This window comes from Saccopteryx leptura, chromosome 5 (assembly GCF_036850995.1).
Source record: "Saccopteryx leptura isolate mSacLep1 chromosome 5, mSacLep1_pri_phased_curated, whole genome shotgun sequence".
In the NCBI taxonomy this organism is placed as follows: Eukaryota; Metazoa; Chordata; class Mammalia; order Chiroptera; family Emballonuridae; genus Saccopteryx; species Saccopteryx leptura.
Window position 1 is genome coordinate 220,798,028 of NC_089507.1, and position 19,912 is coordinate 220,817,939.

At 59.9% G+C, this 19,912-nt stretch overlaps 1 protein-coding gene across 1 annotated transcript; it reads right to left on the reverse strand.

Moving 5' to 3' along the window:
- Nucleotides 1–7,346: 7,346 nt before the first annotated feature.
- SOX18 (SRY-box transcription factor 18) lies at nucleotides 7,347–9,155 on the reverse strand. The gene is made up of 2 exons (XM_066386380.1): nucleotides 8,704–9,155; nucleotides 7,347–8,501 (listed from the first exon to the last, which is right to left on the reverse strand). The coding sequence occupies exons 1-2, from the start codon at nucleotides 9,059–9,061 to the stop codon at nucleotides 7,696–7,698; spliced, it is 1,164 nt and encodes a 387-aa protein (XP_066242477.1). The 5' UTR covers nucleotides 9,062–9,155; the 3' UTR covers nucleotides 7,347–7,695.
- Nucleotides 9,156–19,912: the final 10,757 nt, after the last annotated feature.

Below are 19,912 nucleotides of genomic sequence, written 5' to 3' on the forward strand. Positions count from 1 at the left end.
CACAACTGCATGAGTGGGTGAGATGGTCCTGTGCCCTGGCACCACCTGGTAGTGTGTGTGTGCACACAGGTGTGTGTGAGGGATTGCCCATAAGTGTGCACACAGGTGTGTGTGCAGCAGGGGTGTGTGTTGAGCACTGTCCATCCTCCTGCCTCCCCCTCCCACTTCCTGGGTGAGCTCCCCTCTGTCAGGCCCTCCTGGTCTGTCCTGGCAAATTGAATGTGGGAAGGGGGCAGTGGCTGGAAGCTTTTGGTCTGAGCCAGCAGAACCCAGTGCCTGCACAATCTTGCTCTTGAATTGTTCTCAGCACAACACCCCCACCTCCACCCTTTCCACCCTCTGTGCCCTTTCTCTCTGGGCCTCAGACAAGCCAGCCCCAGGATGATGGGCTGTCATCGTAGGTGTGGGGACCTGGGCCCCGTCCCCGCATGTCAGAAGCCATCTGTGTTCATTTCCTAGGCTGCTGTAAAAAATCACCACAAACAGGTGGCCCAACATGACATGTTTCTTTTCCTCCCAGTTCTAGAGGCCAGAGTCCAAAATCAGCATCACTGGCCACTAAGACACCCCCCACCCCGGGCCTACAGGACCCTTCCTTCTCACAGCTCCTGCTCCAATCTCTGCCTCCTCTCTCTCCCTCTCTTTTTAAAAAAATATTTTTCAGTTTATGTATTGAGTTTATAGAGAAAAGAAAGGAGAGAAAGGTGAGAAAGGTATAGATCTGTCTCTGGATGTGCTCTGACTGAAAGCTGAACCAGCAGCCTTTTGCATGTCCAGCCAGGGCTGCCTGCTGTCTTATTCAGATCTTTGTCACTGGCTACCTGAATACTTCCGAATGATTTTCTCACCTCAAGATCCTGAATTACAGCTGCTAAGAACCCTGTTTCCAAATAAGATCCCATTCTCAGGTTCTGGGAGTAGACCTGTATCTTTTTGGGGGCAGGGTGAGCTTCTGGGTCAAAGTTCACTTGTGCACTGTGTGGATGTCCCAACCAGATAAAGTCTAGGGGCAGTTACAGAGCCACACCTGCTGCTGTGACAGAGCAGAGGTGGAGCCGGGGTGCCCTGCCCAGACCCCGAGATGTTCACTGTTCTTCAGGTTTGGCACTGGGACCCTCTTGGTGGCTTGTTCACCTTGGCACACGAGTGCCCAGTGAATGTGCACTGGTTAGAACTGACGAGGACTAACAGAGGTGGAAAGACTCTCAACTATGGGGACAGGGCCATGGGCCCTGGAGCCGTCGAGGATGGAGTGCCCGCAGCATGATTTGGTGGACGGGCCAGCGTGTCTGGACTGGAAGCATCTGCCAGGCCAGTATGCACTGCCCCCCCAACCCCCCACCCCCTGTGAGGCCCTGGGCAGGAGCCTGGTTCTTCAGTGTGAAACGTTTTCTGGGGCTCCCACGAGGCTGGGCGAGACTGTGCCCAGTGGTGTCCTGTCCTCAGCTGCTTCCAGGGGGGTGGGGGGTGGGACGCAGAAGGGGGCAGATGGGGCTGCAGGGCACTGGCTAGGGTTGTGCAACTTCCCAGAGCAGGGAGCCAGACCCCCCACCATGTGCAGCGTGCAAAGGAGGGGCCAGGCCAACTTTGAAGGGTGGCCAGTCCCACGGCTTCTTCAGGCTGGGAGCCTTTGAAAGAACATCTGGAACACGGGCCATACGCAACTAGTCTCTGGATACAAAAAACCAGAAAAGTTAATCCTGACTTTGCCACCCCCACCCACCACCCACCTCTGCCCCTTACCAGGCTGCCAACAGGCCCTCTTCCCAGGCTGGGGCAGCCCCTCCCCCACGGACCACCAGCCGCCAACCCAGCTCCACTGAGCAAGGGGAGGTGGAGGGAAAGGTGCATGCTGCCCGCCTAGGCCCTTGGAGACGCAGCTCCTGGTTTATGGAGCCACCAGACAGGACAGGACGTAAGTTAGGCAGCCCCCACATCTGGCTCTGGGTGCCGAGAAGGCCTGGGGCAGTGGTTGGCTGGGAGCCCCGGGAGGAAACACCTGCACCCAGACCTGAAGGGGGCGCTGGCCTTACCAGCATGGGCCCTGACGTGTGAGCGCTAATGTGGGGTCTCCTTCCCTGCAGGTGTTCAAGGAGACTGCCTGCTCCAGCTGTGGCTTCCCGGGGAAAACAAACAAGCCCCCCCACCCACTCTAGGAAGCAAAGTAAATACTTGTGGAGGGGGTGACAGGTGCTGAAGCCCATTGTCCCTGCCAGTGGTCTGTGAGACCCTGGGGAGCGCCCAGGGACAGTCCCCATCCTGGCCCCTCCCTCGGGAAATACTCAGCTTTGTAAACACTGAAACAAACAGCCACGTACCTCCCCCAACTCCCCCTCCCCCCTCAAGAACCAGCGGGGAGCTGGCACCTGCTGGAGGAAGCAGTCCTTGTTTGGAGGGAAATGGGGAGGTCAGGAGGGGTGGGTGGTGGGGAAGTGTGCTGTGGGGGAGGTGGGGCGTCCTGGGGTTGGATGCTGCCCCAGGTCACCTCTGGACTGGGTCTTTCTGGGCCCTCCGGCTCCATGAAGTCCTGACGCTGGCCTTAGCGCTTCCCTCCGTCGCCTGTCCGTGGCAGTTGTGCTTGGGGCTCGGACGGACAGGGCACTCCGCCAGGTGATCCGGCCCTGTCCTCCTGCCGCCCCCCGCGCCCCCTGCCCGGCCTGCCCAGGCGTGAGGCCAGGGGTCCGTCTGCGGCCCCAGATAAGCCCCGCACCCGCCGCTGCTTCCTGCGCTTCCTCCTAGCGCCGCCGCCGCCGCGCGCCCCTTCCTGTTTCCTTGAGCGGCGGGCGGGGGACCGGGCTGGGAGGATGGGATCGTGGGGACGTGGAGGGATCGTGGGAGACGGTGTCGGGCCGTGGGGGCGGGGGTCATAGAGACGGGGTGGAGTCGGGCTCGCGGCGAGGTCGTGGGCACCCAGGCGGAGGTGCGGGCGCCCCGCAGTACTGGGCTGGCCCCTAGGTGCTTCCCTGGGAGGCTGGACGATTGGGGGAGGTAGAGGGACGGAAGCTGAGAGGCTGTAAGCCGAAACAAAAGAGAAGGAACCTGGCGCTCCCACACCCCTCCTCCCCAGTCCTGGCCAGGAACTCCCACACACTTGGCCAAAACCCTCCGCGGACTGGATTGGCTCCGTCCCAGCCCGAGACAGGAGTGAGGAGTGGGTTGGCAGGAGCGTTGGGGTGGGAAAGTCAGAGGCTCTGAAACCCCCTTTTGGGGCAGCTGCTATAAGCTCATGGATTTAAGGTGCTTAACCTTCTTGCTCAGACTTGGTCTGGTCTTCAGAGGTGCAGATTTATGTAATTAATGCAAACACATCCTCACAAAATTTTCGTTCTTAGGAGCATTTATTCAGCATAGCCAAGACACAAAAACAACCTACATGTCCATTTTTGACAAGTCAGTAAATCAAATGTGGTCTGTTCATACAATGGAATATTACTCAGCCTTAGAAAAGAATGAGAAACAGTCCTGATAAATGTTGTAACAGGGATACACCTTGGAAACATGATGTTCAGTGAACAAAGTAAAACTCAAGAGGCCATTTATTCTGTGGTTCCATGTATATGAAATGTCCAGAACAGGCAAATGTAGAGACAGTAGGTAGACTGATGTTTCTTAGGGGCTGGGTGAAGAAGAAAGGTGTGACTGCTGATGGGCATGCATTTTGGGGGGGGGGGGGCTTATAGAAAAACACTGAAATTAGATAGTGGTGATGCTTGTACAACCGATCAATATATTAATACTAACACACTGACTTGTCCACTTAAAAATGCCTGTCAAGCCTGCCCAGGCAGTGGTGCAGTGGATAGTGTCAGACTGGGATGCAGAGGACCCAGGTTCGAGACCCCGAGGTTGCCAGCTTGAGCGTGGGCTCATCTGGTTTGAGCAAAGCTCACCAGCTTGGACCCAAGGTCGCTGGCTTGAGCAGGGAGTTACTCAGTCTGCTGTAGCCCCATGGTCAAGGCACATATGAAAAAGCAATCAATGAATAGCTAAGGTGTTGCAACGAAAAACTGATGATTGATGCCTCTCATCTCTCTCTGTTCCTGTCTGTCCCTATCCATGTCTCTCTGTCTCTGTAAAAAAAAAAAAAAAAAAAGCCTGTTGATTTTGTAGCATGTGAGCTAAGTGGTTGGATTGTCTAGTGTTTGTCCATTGGAGTGGAGGGTGATTTAGGCTCCTCCTTGCCCACCTAGCACGGCCTCGTTGGGGTTTGGCGTATGGCCTTGATGCGGTGTTCTCAAGGGTGTCCAAGAAGATGACTGGGTCTACTGAAGAGAGGGGGCAACTCACCTGTTCTCCACCTTACCTCCCTAACCTCCTCCCCTGTGCTGCTGGCTGGGAAGGGTTCAACACCACTGCCCAGGTCACTCCTGGGCCGGAGACTGGGTCCCAAGCGTGGGAGGCGAGACTTGTGCCAGGCACAGTTGCTAGAACTTCCCGCCAAGCGCTAGGCTTCCTGGGTCTGCTCCTGGCTGGCCTGACTCAGAGTGAGCTGGGGGTGGAGACTTCCCTTCTCTGACCCTTGGGGAAGCAGGTAGGCGGAGTCGGGAGGGGGAGAGGGAACTGACCTGGAGCTGGAGCCACCCAAGCCCTGGTGTTGTGGTCCTGCCTAGGAGGTGGCTTTGCCCAGCTGGGGTAGAGCCAGGTGCCTTGGGAGCTTCCCAGACAGGGCTCTGCACAAAAGGGTCCTCTGAGGAGACGCACCCCCTCACCCAGCACACTGCCGAGGAGCTGCTATTAAAAACAGCTGCCCTCACTGAGGGCCCTTTTGTGTCCTTGTCATGATCCTGTTCCTGGATGCTCTCAGTCCCTGGCACAGGGGTTCCACATTGGGACCCCCACTGGTCTCCCAACCTGGTACTGAGGGAGTAGTTTCTGGGAACAAGCTGCTCTGCCTCCTCCCTCCTCAAACAATGGGGGGAGGGGTGATGCCTCCCCAAGCCACCTGTGTGACTCCCCATCCCACTGACCAGGGCAGGGGTGTGTGTGTGTGTGTGTGTGTGTGTGTGTGTGTGTGGAGAGGTCAGTCCTCTGGGTGGGACGGTTGTGTGTGTGGAGCCCAGAATGGAGGGTGTGAGATTATTGCTCCATCCTGTGTCAGAAAACAGCAGACACAGATGGCCCTGTCTGCTGTCCGGGCACCTTTCTCTGTGTGTGTCCGTGGGTGTCTCTGGGCAGGGGCATTGGTGGGACATTGCCTGGGCCCAGGCAGGGAGGCCCTCAGTGGGGCTGTTCACATGGTTCTAGGCAGAGGACAGGCAGGGCTGGTCCTCTCCCATCTGCCCTGGCCAGGGGGTGGGAGGGCCCATGCATGGGGCAGAGGCTCTTAGACTCCAGCTGCTCTGGTGCCCAGACCTGGGAGGGGCCACAGTGGGATGCACCAGGGCTCTAAGCATTGGTGGCTGGTTCCCCAAGCAGGGGCAGGCCCAGAACAGAAGCTGGTGGGCCGTGAGAGCTGGGATGGCTTGCACACTCACGGATGGTGGACACTTCTCCCCATGAATGTGCCCAAGACTCAGCACTGGTGCCTCAGAGTCGTCCCCCCCCCCACGCCCCGCTGTGACAAATGTGCCTGGACTGGACCACCCCTGTCGCTTTGTCTCAGCTTGTCTCTTACTGTGTGCCAACCTCATGTATGCTTTGAGGGAGCAGATGCCCTTGGTGTCCTGTGGGCTATTTCTGTCCCTCCACCCACTGGGGCATCTCTCTCTACCTCCGAGGCTATCTTTGGCCTTCCTCAGTTTGTCTCTCTCTATCCCTTTGTCTTTGAGTTTTCTGGACCTGCTGCCCACATGGTAGGGATAGGGGGCCCAGGTGCAGCTTCCCCACCCTGCCAGTTGAGTGGGGCTCATGCCAGTTGACCCACAGGTGATATCAACCTGCCTCCAAGAGTCAGGACACCTATAACAGCTGCACACCCTGTTCCCCTCTCCCCACACACTTAGCAGACCCATGTGCATGCACACCAAGCCTTACACACAGGCACACAGCCATCCCACCTGAGGCTTGCTGCACACTGGGTGCCACACACAGTCCCCTTCACAGATAGTCTCTGTCAGCATCACAGCTAGATACACTCAGAGCCTCGTGGGCACACACGCCTGTGCGCACATGTACGCACATGCACGGCTACTCTCAGAGCCTCGTGGGCACACATGCATGTACGCACAAGCATGCTCACACATGTGTAGTCAGATTCTGTCTCACAGTCATCACAAAGCCCATACATTTCAGACATCTGTACTTCCCCAGGTGCATACTCGTGGGAGACCATGACTTTCCCACATCAAGGTCACTGGGGATCAGTGGGAGCCCCCCATATGCTATTGGGGGGGGCTGGGGCAGGACTGACCAGGGGACACATGACCCCTTCTCTTGGCTTGAAAGACCTGCCAGGTCCTGAGGAGTGTGTGTGTGCAGGGAATTCACGTCTGGGGTGCTCATGGGCCCTGTCAGACAAAAGAAGAATCTCTCAAGAAGGTGATTGTTGCCCAACTTTTCCTGAACCTGTGGACGCCGAAAAGGAGCTGGGACCAAGGAGGCAGCATGGAAAGAGGGTGTGCAGACCCAGGAGGGAACACAGGGCTGGTCAGGTGCAATTCCAGGGTTGGAGGTTTGAGATATGAGGCCTGAGCCCCCCCTGCTCTGGTCAGTGGGCTCTGTCCGTGGGCAGAGCCTGGACAGGTGACCCTGGGGAACATCATGGGTGTGTCATGGTGCTGTCTTCTCTTGAGACACTGGTTTGGGAACGACAGGGTCTTCCAGGAGAGCATGTCTACATGCAGGTGTCAGCCCCTGCCAGCTTCCTTCCAAGAGGGGCACTGTCCTGGGCCACCCCTGGGTTTACAGTAAGTTCTAAGGAGAAGATGAATGTGACAAAATCTGGGTTGGGGGATTGCTCAGTGTGGCCATTTTTAGTGTTGAGAGTAAATGGGGGGTCAGGAGGGAATGGAGGGCTGGAAGGGTGGGGAGTGCCCACAACTCCTGCCCCTCACCCACTCCGGGGAGTGTCTTCCTGGGAAGAGTGTAGAAGTGGCCCTATGGGGTCCAAGCTGGGGTCCAGGCTCTCCTGGGAGAGATTTGGAGGGAAGGGCATGTCCAGGTCCCCCAGGGGGAACTGCTATGTCCTCCCCCCAACCACCACAGACCAGGCGGGTGCTCAGAGGCAAGGATGAGGCACTTTAATGTGGCCTCACCTGGCCCAGGGGTACCCAGCTCCAGGCTCCTTTACAGCAAAAAAATAAAAATAAAATAACCAAAAAAAACCCCACCCCACCTTGTAATTCCTCCTATTTGAGAAGCCCTTTGCTACATTGATGCTTTGATCACTGAAACCCCTTGGGAAAAAAAAAAGTTTAACAGTTTAATTAAAAATTAAATATAGTGTATTATGTATATAAAAAAAGACAAAGTAAAAAACAGCCTGGTTTTAGAAAACACTGCAGGAAAAAGATTAGACGCTTCAAAAACTTAACCCTGGCAGGGCCATCCCACAGGTCCTAGGCCTGGGCGCCTCGGAGAAGCCCAGATCTGTGGGAACCACCCTTGCAGGGGCTGCGGGCCGCGGGGCCAGACTCAAGCGTCGTGGTTCCTAGCGGCTGTTGCAAGCGGCCGCAGCATACACCTGCGGTAGCGACAGAGCAGGGACACACAGCGGGGCGGTGGCGGTGGCTGCAGGAGGGCGCGCGGCGCAGACGGCTATCCGGAGATGCACGCGCTGTAGTACACGGCGCTGCTGGCGTCGGACAGCGCCGCGATCAGGCTGCTCTCCTCGGGGCAGGACATGGCGCGCGGGCCCAGCTTGGCCAGCGCCACGTGGTACGGCAGCCCGGCGGCGTCGGGCCGAGTCCGGCTGCAGTTGAGGTACTGGTCGAACTCGGTGAGGTCCACGTCGGCCCACAGGTCAGCGGCGGGACCTAGCGGCTCGGCGCCCTCCAGCGGCGGGGCCTCGGGCGGCGGAGACAGCGGGCCGGGGTACGGGCCGGGGCCGGGCGCGCCCAGGGCGCCGTAGTAGAGGCCGGAGAGCGGCGCGGCAGGAGCGGGCGCGGTCCTTAGCGCCTCGGCCAGGGGCGCCCCGTAGCAGCTGCCGGGGTCCCGGGGCAACTCGGCAGGGGCATAGGGCGCGCGGAAGGCCCGCAGCGGGCAGTCCTCGGGCATCGCAGGCGGCGGGAAGAAGGCGGCCTCGCCGGGCTCCAGGCCGTCCAGCGGTGACCGCTCGGGCGTGGGCAGCCCCAGGCCGTCGAACTCGGCGCCCAGCGGCGGCAGCTCGCGGAAGAGCCGGGTCGGGCCAGGCGCCGCGGGGAAGGGCTCGGGTGGCGGGGCCGGGGGCGCCAGGCCTTGGAGCAGGAGGCCGGGCTCCATCCGCCGGGCCTTGCGTGCCTGCTTCTTGCGGCGCGGCCGGTACTTGTAGTTGGGGTGGTCGCGCAGGTGCTGCACGCGCAGCCTTTCCGCCTCCTCCACGAAGGGCCGCTTCTCCGCCGTGCTCAGCTCCTTCCACGCCTTGCCTGTGGGCCCGGGGTGGGGGGTCAGGGGGCTGCCGTCGCACTGGGCCTCCTACAGCGCCCTGCGCGTGCCCTGAGCGCGCGGCGAGAGTGGGGACAGTCCCTGCCCGGGGCGCCCCGGCCCACCGTGCGCGTGGCCCCCCTCCCCCTCCCAGTTCCCCTCCCCGCCCGTCCCCGCCCGTCCCCGCCTTTCCGCGCCTCTCACCCAGCATCTTGCTGAGCACCGCGTTGTGGAGGTCCGGGTTCTGCTGCGCCAGCCGCTTGCGCTCGTCCTTCGCCCACACCATGAAGGCGTTCATGGGCCGCCGGATGCGCGACTCGTCGGCCGCCTGGCGTTCCCCGCGGCCGGCCGGGCTGAGGCCATAGCGCCCCGGGTCGGGGCTGCGCGGCGGGCTGCGCGGCGGGCTGGGTGGCGAGGCGGGCGCGGCGGGCGCAGCGAGGGCGGCGGGGGCGGCGGGGAGGCCGCGCGGCTCAGCGGCGGCCCCGGGTCCCGGGGCCCATGCACAGTCGCGGCGGGCTGGCGGGTCGTCCTGTGCGCCGTAGCCGGGCGGCGATCTCTGCATTCCAGCTGGGCGCGGCCTGGGCGGAACGAAGCGCGGGAGCGCGGAGGGTAGGCGGCGGTCACTTCGGGGCCGGGACAAGCGGGTGGACGACGGTGTGGACGGCGGTGGCGTCGCGCCGGGTGGGCGCCCAGATATAGCGGCTCAGGGCCAATCGGCTGCGGAGCAGGCGGGCCGGGGCGGGGCGGGCCGGAGCCGGGGCCGCCCCCTCCCGGGGGCTCCCTTTCTTCTTCTCCCGGCGCATTCCGCCGCGGCCTCCTCCGCGCAGCTCCCCCCGCACCCTCTCTGAAGGAGAGACCCCCCGAATGCGAAAGGGCCACTGATGTGGGCTGGAGCTTGGAAGGGGTCGTCCTCATGGGGCTGTCAGCTGTTCAGAGATGAGCTGCAGCCCCCACCCACGTAGTCAGACCCGCGGGTGGTAAATGGGGGGAGGGTGGCTGCCTCCCCCCTGAAATCACAGTGGCAAGAGGGGGCCATCTTTTAACATCCTATTCTGGGGAAGACGCCTTCCCAATAGCCCTAAATCCTGTGAGGTTAGCTTAAAAGTAAGGAGCACTCTGGGAAAGTACCCTGTATCTGGGGCGGGTGTGTTCTGGGGAATCCTCAGGGACATAATACCCTCCCCCTGCCCAGCCTTCCACACACCTGAACTTTCAGGACTGGGGGCTTGGAGCCTACCTAAGCCTATTCCTGAGATTAAAGGAGGAGATGTCCTGATGTCCCTCCCCCACTCCCAAACCACTCAGAGCAGGACAGACCTAGGCAAAGGAGGGTCAGAGGGTGGAGGAGGAGCCTCCACAGAACTTGCAGAGCCCCAAGCCTCATTCCCCCTCCCCAGGGTCTGTTGGGGTGGAGAAGGGTAGGAGGCCACCCGGGGCAGCAAGAGAGGGTGAAGCTGGATCCAGGGTTGGTGCAGGTGGGGAGAGAAGGGGGAGCCCTTTCCCCGGGCCATAGACCTGGGAGGGTTTCCAGAGGAACCTTCATCCTCCTCTCAGGCCCCACCTCACCCCAGCAAGAGGGGTTCTGGGCTCCAGGAGCTGAGGAGTCTCCCGGTTCCCCTCCTGCTGAGGTTGGTTCTATTAAGGGTGGAGCAAGTGCTCTTGGCAGCCCTGGGATTTCACCTGTATGCTCACCTGTAGCCAGGAACTCTGTCGCCTCCCTTACCAAGCCAGGAGCAACTTCCCCATCACACACCTGTTGGCAGCTTCATAGTGAGCACAGGTGCCTGTGACCCTGGGCCTATATGACCAGAGGTCCTTCGTGCCCTGTCCCTGGTAGTCTCTAGGCCATATACAGTCAGCACTGTGAATAGGGTGGATCCCACGTGGATGCTATAGTTTGCCCCAGTGGCTGCTCCTGAGCTGCCCCCAACCCAGGGGCCCTCCTGCCCCAGGAAAGCCCAGCATGCCCACAGGGGTCAGGTGTGCAGCCTGCCTCACATCAGGGGTTGTCCTGTAGGGTCTCCTCCATTGACTGGAGGAGTCAAGGGGTGGGTGTCCCAGGCTGGTTTCTAGCTCTCTCAGACCCCAGTGTCTAGTTCATGGACCCTGAGCCAGTGCTGACATATGCGGACACTCAAGGCACAAGGAGGTGAGTTCTCTGGGTCCAGAGAAGACTGGACTTTCCTGGAAGGCAGGCAAGAATGGAGGGCACTGTGTGGATGAATACAGAGGCCTCTCCCAACGGGGCCAGCTCCCCTTTGACCAGTGCATGGGTGAACCCAGCAGCCTCTGCGGGGAGGTGGGGGGAGATGTCCTGGAAGACTCCAGGTTGAAGGATGGGCACAAGGGTCCAGCCCCTGAGGGAAGCTACCTCCCCTCTCAGCCTTCTGGGTGTGGTCTGGATGACCAGAGCCTGGCGCAGCCTGGGCAGCAACAGCTCTGGGATGATGGTCACTGGGTCCAGGAAGCAGGAGGCCTCCAAGGCCCTCCACTGCAGGGACCCCCAGCCCCTGGGACTGGTGTGGACTTTTAGCTTCTGAAGGGGCCCTGCCCCTTTCCTGGCCCTCTGCACCTCCCAACAGTCAGGGTTTGTCCAAGCTGCTCCAAAGGCAGTGTGAGCCGTGTCCGGTATTACCTCACCCCCGCCCCGTGCCCCTCCCCATTGCAGCCTCGCCTGGCGCCAGCCAATGACCCTCCCTCTTGGTCCAACTGTTCAATTCAGGTGTCCGGCTGTCACGTCCTGTGGGCCGGGACTGAGCAGGGCAAGGGGAGAGCCCCCCCCCCTTCGCTGCTGCCCTCCTATCTCTTTAGGGGTCAGCCTACCCTTCCCTGTGTGCTGCCTGGCAGGGGTGTGGTCAGCCGGCTGCTCAGACCAACTCAGGCCCACTATCCAGATGGGAGAACAGTGGGGGTGGGGACTCCCAGGGGCTTTGCAAGGAGGGTGTGGGTGTGGCCAGCTGTGCTGGGGGTGTGGCCTTAGATTGTGTCTGTGTCTGTGTGTGGTCTGTGTGTGTCTATCTGCCTGGGTTTGGAGGTGAGGTGGGCTTTGGCGTTGGAGACTGCCCAGGATTTAGAATAGGGGTCCTGCTCAGTGCAGTCCTGACCCTCAACACCCACCAAGGGAGGAGTCCCCAAGACTTCTCTGGCCACCATGCTGTGGTCCCAGCTTCATCCAGTGTTGTTGACTCATGAGTTGGGGGTGTTTCTGTGCCTCCAGAACCCATCTCAGGCTGGCTCAGGTGGGTGGCTGCCCACCCTTGGGCTGCCTTGTCTGGAGCCCCTAACTCCCCAGACGAAAGGTAGACTGGAAGGCACGTTTTCTCTGCAAATGTGCGGCTGGCCTGGGTGTCACGTGGACACTGCTTTCTCTGCCCTCTCCCCACTCCCTCCCTGGGCCTGGACTAGACCCCCCCAGCCTCAGGGTGAAGCCTGCAAAGGATTCTGGGTGATCCCCTTCAGTGGCTCTGGGTGGGGGCTTGGATGGGCTCTGGGGGTGGCAGACCTCCCAGGCGTTGCCCAGGGCACAGACCTCACAGGCTCCACCCGCCCAGCCCTGCCGCAGGAGCAGAGAGCCTGGGACCAATTACAGAGTCCTGCAGGGCTGGACCTCCTGTTCCTGGAGGGTGGAGGTGGGGTCCCCACTGAATGAAGGTCCAGGTAGAGGGGTCTCTCTGGTCTCCTGGGAGAGTTTTGGAGTCCAGCCTCCCAGGTCGGATCCTGCCTCGTTCCCTGGAGGCCAGGGTTGCAGGTCTGACTCAGATCCTCACGCTTGTCCCTGAGGCTCCTCCTGGGGGCTGGGGTGGGGAGTGTGAGGTGTGGGTCAGCCTCAACCTGGGCCTTGGGGACAGAGCCTCTGGACAGGCCACTTGGCAGCCTAGTCAAGTGGGCACAACGTGTGTACATGCGTGTCTCACCCAGTGGCGGGTCTGGTTCAGGTGGACTCAGGGGTGCCCGCCTGGGGACACGGGCTTGCCCCGCCCAGTCCCTGCTGCCCATTCCTGGCTCGCTAAGCTTCCAGGTGCTGTGGGCCTCTCCTGGCAAAGGGCAGTGGGATGGGCAGGGACTGGGTTTGGGTTCAGTGTGTGACTCCCAGTCACGTGGGCCTGCAGCTGAGCAGAGCTGCAGTTGTGGGACCGAGTGTGAGACCGCTCGTGGGCAGGGGACTGAGGGCCGGAGCTTTTCGAGCAAGAGAGGGGCGTGTTGTCCCTGTGCTCCTGTGTGCACCTCGGTGCTTAGTGCTAGTGAGCACGCCCCTGGGGGGTGTGCTGTTGTGCGGATGTGGGATCTGGCCAGAGGGCTGCAGGGCCAGCGGGAGTGTTCAGGTTGGGGCACAGGGGGTGGGGGGAGACCTGTGAGTGAAAGCAGGCTGTGAGGTGGAGGTTAGGGTTAGGGTACATGTGATGGGAGTCCCAGTGTCCGGGTGTTTCACAGGATGAGAGAGTTGGGGGTTGAGCTGTGTAAGCCCTGGGGGGCCTTATGTGGCTGTGTGTGTCCTGGGGTGTTACTGCATGCTGTGTGGCCCCCCTCCCTGCTCAGCAGGGGCTCCATGGGAACCAGGCTGGGGGGGCCGGTCTGCTCTCGGTTTCCATGGCAACAGCAGGGAGGAGCCAGGAAACACCAGCTCAGGAAGGAAGGCTGCAGCTGCCAGGAGGGAGCCGAGGGCCAGCCTGGCTGAGCAGGCGCCAGACACTCTGTCTGTCCAGCCGTCCGGCATTCTTGCCCCTGGCTCCACCCCCATGCCATCCAGTCTGGGCACCGGGCGACTGCTGGTATGGTTGCCTTCATTCTGATCTCAGTGTTCCTGGTCTGCGGGGCTCTGCTTTATAGAACTTGTGCCCTGTTCCCCCTTAGTGGTTCTTGGTGGGACAGAGGTGGGGCTCTCCGTGTGCTCTGCACGGGAGCTGTGTGTTGGCACACTTGGGTATCCTGGACCCCAAGAGTGCAGTGCCCCCTGACTGCCCTGCCCTGGGCTGGCCTGGTCCCACACTTTCTTGCCAGGCTCTGGTAACAGTCCTCAACTGCCCTGGGAATCATGGAAAGAAGGAACAGAGCCCCTAGGTGGTCACCGGCCCACCAGGCCACAGGCTTTGATGGGTGGGTGGGGAGGTCTGTGTTCTTGGGACCATCCATCCCTTCTCGCTCAGGACAGGAATCATTCATCTGTCCATTCGTTTGTTTTTATCAAGCACCTGTTGTGTACCAGGTCCTGTTCTAGGAGGTGAGCACCAAATCAGACCAAAGTCCCTGCCAGTGGGGAACTCCAGTCCTGAGGGATAGACAATCAGCGAACCTACAAGCACATCAGAACACGGAGCATCAGATTGTGATCCTGCTCCGAGGAATGGTGCTACGTACAGGGGAGAGGGGCTATGTCGGGGGGCCATCGACTTTCATGAGGTGACTCCTGAGCCGCTCTTTGAAGGAAACATGTGAAAGACATGAGGGGATATCTGGAGAGAATATTTTATTTTATATTTATTTTTTAAAAGATTTTATTTATTCATTTTAGAAAGGAGAGAGAGAGAGAGAGAGAGAGAGAGACAGGGGGGGCAGGAAGCATCAACTCCCATATGTTTCTTGACCGGGCAAACCCAGGGTTTTGAACCAGTGACCTTAGCATTCCAGGTCGATGCTTTAGCCACTGTGCCACCACAGGTCAGGCTGGAGAGAGTATTTTACACAGAGGCACCAGCATATGCAAATGCCCTGGGGCAGGGAAGTGTATGGACATGTGGGAAGAACAGGGTGGGACTGCGTGGGGCCTGGGAGAACCTGGGTTTTCTTCTCTGAAGGAGATTTAGTGCCTTGGAAGGGTTTTGAGTGGAGGAGGGGTGTCCTCTGACAGCTTCCGTGACCTCTGCACAGCGCTGTGTGGAGATGGGTCGGGGCAGGGCTAGCTGAGAAGGGCCGAGGGTCCGTGCCTAGAGCAGTGCCCAGCAGTGCCAAGGCCTGGCTCCTCAGCCCCCAGGCTGCCTCCCTCACGGGTTTGCTCTGTCCCTCTCCAGGAGGGCAGGACCGGTGTGCCTGGACCCCGGGGTTCGCTGACCTTCTGCTTTCACTCGTAGCCCCTGACCTGCTGCTGTCTGGGGCCCCTGGGGAGGGGAGGTGGAGTGGCCGCCAGGCTGGCGGCCTGGCAGGGCAGGGAGGGCGGTGTTTCTGGGAATTGTGTGGGGGAAGCACATTGTTCGAGCAGCCTAGAGCAGGCCACTGGCCTCTGGGGGATGCCGGCTGCCTCCCCCCCCAAGTGCTGCCTCTGGGGGGGAGGCAGGGAGCTGGATGGACCTGGGCCAACTCGATGGGCCGGCCGGGGACTTTCCGAGAGACCCGGCATGGGGCAGATGGCTCTTCCCATTCTGCAGACTGAGAGATTGAGGCCCAGAAAGAAGGCTACCGTAGCAGGAGCGAGATATGCACTGGTGCTCGGCACAGGGGGCTCTTGCTGGATCTGAGTCCCTGGTCACTGCCCTGCCTGACCTCAGAGGCCAAGCTCCGAGGGAGGCCTAGATGCAGTAGGCGGGGTCTTGGTCCCACAGAGTCCCTGTGCTGAGGACCTGTTGCCCCCATGGTGGGCCAGGGGGCATCTGACGAATGAGGTGAAGAAATGGCTGGGTGCCCAACCAGGAGAGAGCTGCCTACAGGATGGTAGGGGCTGGGGTGCTGCTGAGGCTGCGAGACCCCCTGGCTGCGGCCGTGGGAAGCAAGAGGGCCGTGTGAGTTTAGAAGCACAGGCCTTCCCACCAAGGCCCCTGCCCCAGCCAGAAGGGAAGCGCGGATGCAACCCGCTGGGGTCATGGCCCGCATGGGACCGGGCGGGGGGGGGGTGGGGGACACAAATAGAAAAATAAATGGCCTAAGCTTCCGATGTTTCCGTGGACTGAGGACAGGGGAGGGGCTGGCTTCTGGGCCAAAGGTGTGTCCGGGCCTGTGTGGGGTGAACCCTGGGGATGTCCCCAGACCCCTGTTAGGGCCGTGTCTGTCCCCTCAGAGCCCCCCGGACAGGGTGGGGCTCCTGAAGGCACACCCGTGTGTCTCTCTTTGTAAAGGGGTGGAGTGTGCAAGACTAGGAAGAGCTAGTACCCTGCAGGATGAGCTGAGGGGAGGGCAACCCCGGGGGTGGGGGGTGGGGCAGGTGCCCCTCGAGACACTGGGAACTGAGAGAGGCCCCGTGGCGGTGGGCTGGCAGTGTATAGAAGGGCTTTCTGGAATAAGGGGGGGGGGGTAGAGGAGCTGGGAGGTAAGGGTGCTGTTCACTACCCTGACTCCTCTTCATCTCTCACCTCTAATAGGAACCCCCTGTTCCCCATTTTCATGGCTCCCAGCCTGGAATAAGGCGGGGGGCGGGGGTCTGGAAGGACCCAGGTGGGCACCCTGCTGAGGCTGTGGCCTGGAAGCAGAGTCCCATGCTCTCGTGTCACCCTTAGGAGCAGCTCTCTGAGGGCAGCTTGCTGGGGAGGCTCCTTGGAGGAAGGTGTTCCCAAGGTCAGGTAAGGTTCACAAGGTGTCAAGGGTGAACAAGGTTCTGGGGGTCATAAACTCATAAGGGGCCCAAGGACAGAGACTTCTTAGGTAGGAAGTAAGGTGTTTTGGGGTTGGCCAGTGCTATTTCAGCTCGAGCTGAAGGTTGAGACTCACCTATAGCCTCCAAGGGTGAGGGCCTCTCTCCAGGACTAACCAGTCACAACTCTGGCTGCTTCAGGGTGGTGACCAAACCGACTGGACCTCCCTAAGGGGAGGGTGGATGCCTGGCCAGCAAGCTGGTCTTTAGCTCACTTCCGCCACCTAGAGGCCAGTGCTCACAATGCTGTGTCACACAGGCCTCAGAGCAGGGTCACCCCACCTAGATAGATTCTGGGCTCCCACTCACCTTGCATGGGACCACACCCTGCCCCCTGTGGTGGTGGCTTCCATGTAGGACTGCACTGAGTCAGGGTATAGAGCTCCCATCACAGAGGAAGGGCTGTGGCCTCCAAGTCCCCAGCTGGGAAGCTATCTGCCTCCTACCGTCCTGCCTACTTCCTCCTCCCCATCACTTGCCCTGCCCTGGACCAGGCTCCATAGACGCCCTACTTCAGCCCCAAAGGCTGGGCACTCCTTCTGCAGGGGTCCCCCACCTCCTGGCCACTGTCCTCAAGGAGCCATCGTGTCTTGGTCTCCTTGGTTTGGAGCATCACTGGGCCTCAGTTGAGATGCGCTGAGATGTCAGACTTCTACAAGCTGTCTCTGTGCCTCCCCCAAAACCCCCGGGCCCCCCGGAGGTAGAGACCACCTGGAGGAGGAGGAGAGCCAAGGTGGGAGGCAGAGTGGGATTTCTCTCCGGCGGGGCAGGGGAACAGCTCCTTTCCTCGGCGTCCTTTAGTGTACACACTGAACTTCACAGGGTTCAAAGGAAACCAGTTACACTGAAACAGTTGTCAAAGTCCTTTCCAAAACGTGTGGCATAGAAACCTAAGTGCTTTGTCATCACTGCAGTTCCCAGCACGCCAGCTGAATTTTCTCATTTATGCGTGGTCAAGGCACACCCTGCTGTGAGATGCGGTTCACTGTTCCCTCCGTAACCCAGGCAGAGACAGGGAGAGTCCTCGGGCTGGCTCTCCAGGGTATCTGCAGGCCCGTGTGATGATCTGTCCCATAGAAGATCAGATGGGGATGGGCTTTGAGGGTGGCTTCTCGGCCATAGCCTGCTCCAGGACACTGTGCCGACGGGGCCCAGACTCTGCCCCATTAAGGCCTGGGCCCAAGTTGGGCATCTGGCACAAATCCTTCTTGACAGCCCAGGTGAGGCTTGGGAGAAGCCTGTCCTGATCCTCTCTTTTTTTCTTTTTTCTTTTTTTTTTTTTTTGTATTTTTCTGAAGCTGGAAACGGGGAGAGACAGTCAGACAGACTCCCGCATGTGCCCGACCGGGATCCACCCGGCACGCCCACCAGGGGGCGATGCTCTGCCCCTCCGGGGCGTCGCTCTGCCGCGACCAGAGCCACTCTAGTGCCTGGGGCAGAGGCCAAGGAGCCATCCCCAGCGCCCGGGCCATCTTTGCTCCAATGGAGCCTTGGCTGCGGAAGGGGAAGAGAGAGACAGAGAGGAAGGGAGGGGGGGGGTGGAGAAGCAAATGGGCGCTTCTCCTATGTGCCCTGGCCAGGAATCGAACCCGGGTCCCCCGCACACCAGGCCGACGCTCTACTGCTGAGCCAACCGGCCAGGGCCGTCTTTTTTCTTTTTATTTCTTTGTGGCAGAGACAGAGAGAGTGAAAGAGAGGGACAGATAGGGACAGTCAGGAAGGGAGAGAGATGAGAAACATCAATTCTTTGTTCTGGCTCCTTAGTTGTTCATTGATTGCTTTCGCATATGTGCCTTGACCCTGGGGTGGGGGTGGGTGCGGGGCTACAGCAGAGTGACCCCTTGCTCGAGCCAGTGACCTTGGGTTCAAGCTGGTGAACTTTGCTCAAACCAGATGAGCCGCGCTCAAGCTGGCAACCTCGGGGTCTTGAACCTGGGTCCTTCGCATCCCAGTCCGACGCTCTATCCAGTGCGCCACCGCCTGGTCAGGCCTGATCCTCTTTTATTTATTTATTATTATTTTTTCTGATCCTCTCTTTTTTTTTTACTCTACTCTTACCTGAAGCCAGTTTGGGGTCTCTTGGACACACATCTTCTTGCTGCAGAGGGTAAAGACTGAGGACCACTCCACCCTGACCATGTGGGTTTCCCTCCCTCCCCTGTGCTCCGACCTTTGTTGGATCCCCAGTTGTGGTGCTTGAAGTGGTGCCAGCACAAGGGTGTGTTCCCTCCCAGCAATCCTTGAACCCACTTAACCCTGCCTGGCTGGGCAGCCTCGTGGACACATCCCTGGGGACCACGAGGAGCCAGTTTTGAAGTCCTTGCAGCCTGATCTCTGGGGATGAATTTTGTAAGGTTCCTGCTAGTTTTACAGAATCCTGACCAGTTCCTTGTCCTGGACAGTTGTCATCTGTTGAGAGGAGTTGAAAGGTGTGTGGCCCCAGCATCCCTAGTGTCCCTGGTGTGGCTGGACCCTCAGAGGCTGCACACACTTTCTGGCCAGGAGATTTTAGCCTTGAGGACTTGCTTGGTTGGGCTGGGCACGGAGCTATGGCACAGGCTCACAGTGAGGGGCAGAATCAGAGCTGGTTTGTAAACTGTGGGTGCTGTGTTCATCTGTTATAGGCCCTCTGTCCTGGAAAACCTTTGCTTCCTGTAAGGAATTTCATGCTGTTTCCTTAAAATTACTAAGGAATGTCATAACCCATGTTTCCCTTTTCACTTTGGTTTCTGGGAAGCTCAGTCATTTATATCTAAGTAATGCCACTGAAAGCCCAAGGCATGGTCAGCTCAGGTCACCTGGACATCCCATCAGCCACCTGGCCTCACAGTTACTTGGCTTGAATTCCAGGGGCTGTGGATCCCACAACATTCTAGACCTCAGTCCCATGGCTCCTACCCTACCCCAGAATTGTGGTCTCCTCCAGCAAACCACCCTGCATCTCATCACTGAGGAGGCGGTGGACATCTAGTGGAGATGCTGACCCTACCGCTCTCCTCTTTCTCAACCCTTGCTGGGCCAGGCCATCCCTTCAACTCTGTGGTTCGGCCCATCCCAGGGACCGCCAGCAGCAAGTGTGATGACAACCTAATTGCTCATGCCCTGCCCCGTGCCCTGTTCTCAGTGCACGATGTGAATCAGCTCACATCATCCTGACAGCAACCCTCTGAGGTAGACACTATCAACATCTCATTTCACAGACGGGGAGACTGAGGCACAAGTGGTCAATGACTTATTTGAGGTGACAGTCCGGAATTCGCTCCTGGTAGCTGACTGCGGAGTCCAAGTCCCTGGGCCGCTCGCTAACCCCAGCCCTGGCTTCTTCCAGACTCCGCATCTGGCTGCTGCTCCCTCCCACCTCCAGTCTTCTGGAACAGGCCAGAATCCGGGGCAGAGCTCTAGGGCAAGGGAGTCGCGGTCCGGCTGCCCAGAGACACCATGTGTGTGTGGGGTGGGGGTGGGGGGGGGGTAGGGAGGGCGTGGAGGACAGGGGGAGGGCTCACAGGGGTGAAGAGACGGCATAGACTCTAAGGCCCCTTTGCCGGCCTCGCGTAGTGAGCCCCACGGCCGCACCAGGGCGGAGGATCGGGAGGGACGCCTCGGGGTCCACGCCGCAGCAGGGACGCTAGTCCCACGCGACTCCGCAGCGCCCTCCGCCGGCTAACCGGGCCGCGCGGGGGCTTGTGGGACTGATAGTCCGTCGGCTCTGTAGGCCTCTGGGGACGGCTCGCGTCAGGACTACAATTCCCAAGAAACTGTGCGCAACCGCGTGCCTCCTGGGAGTTGTGGTCCAGAATAGGCAGAGTTTGCGCGAGGAGGGCGGACACGGGAACTACTTGTACCAGGGTGCAGCGCGGG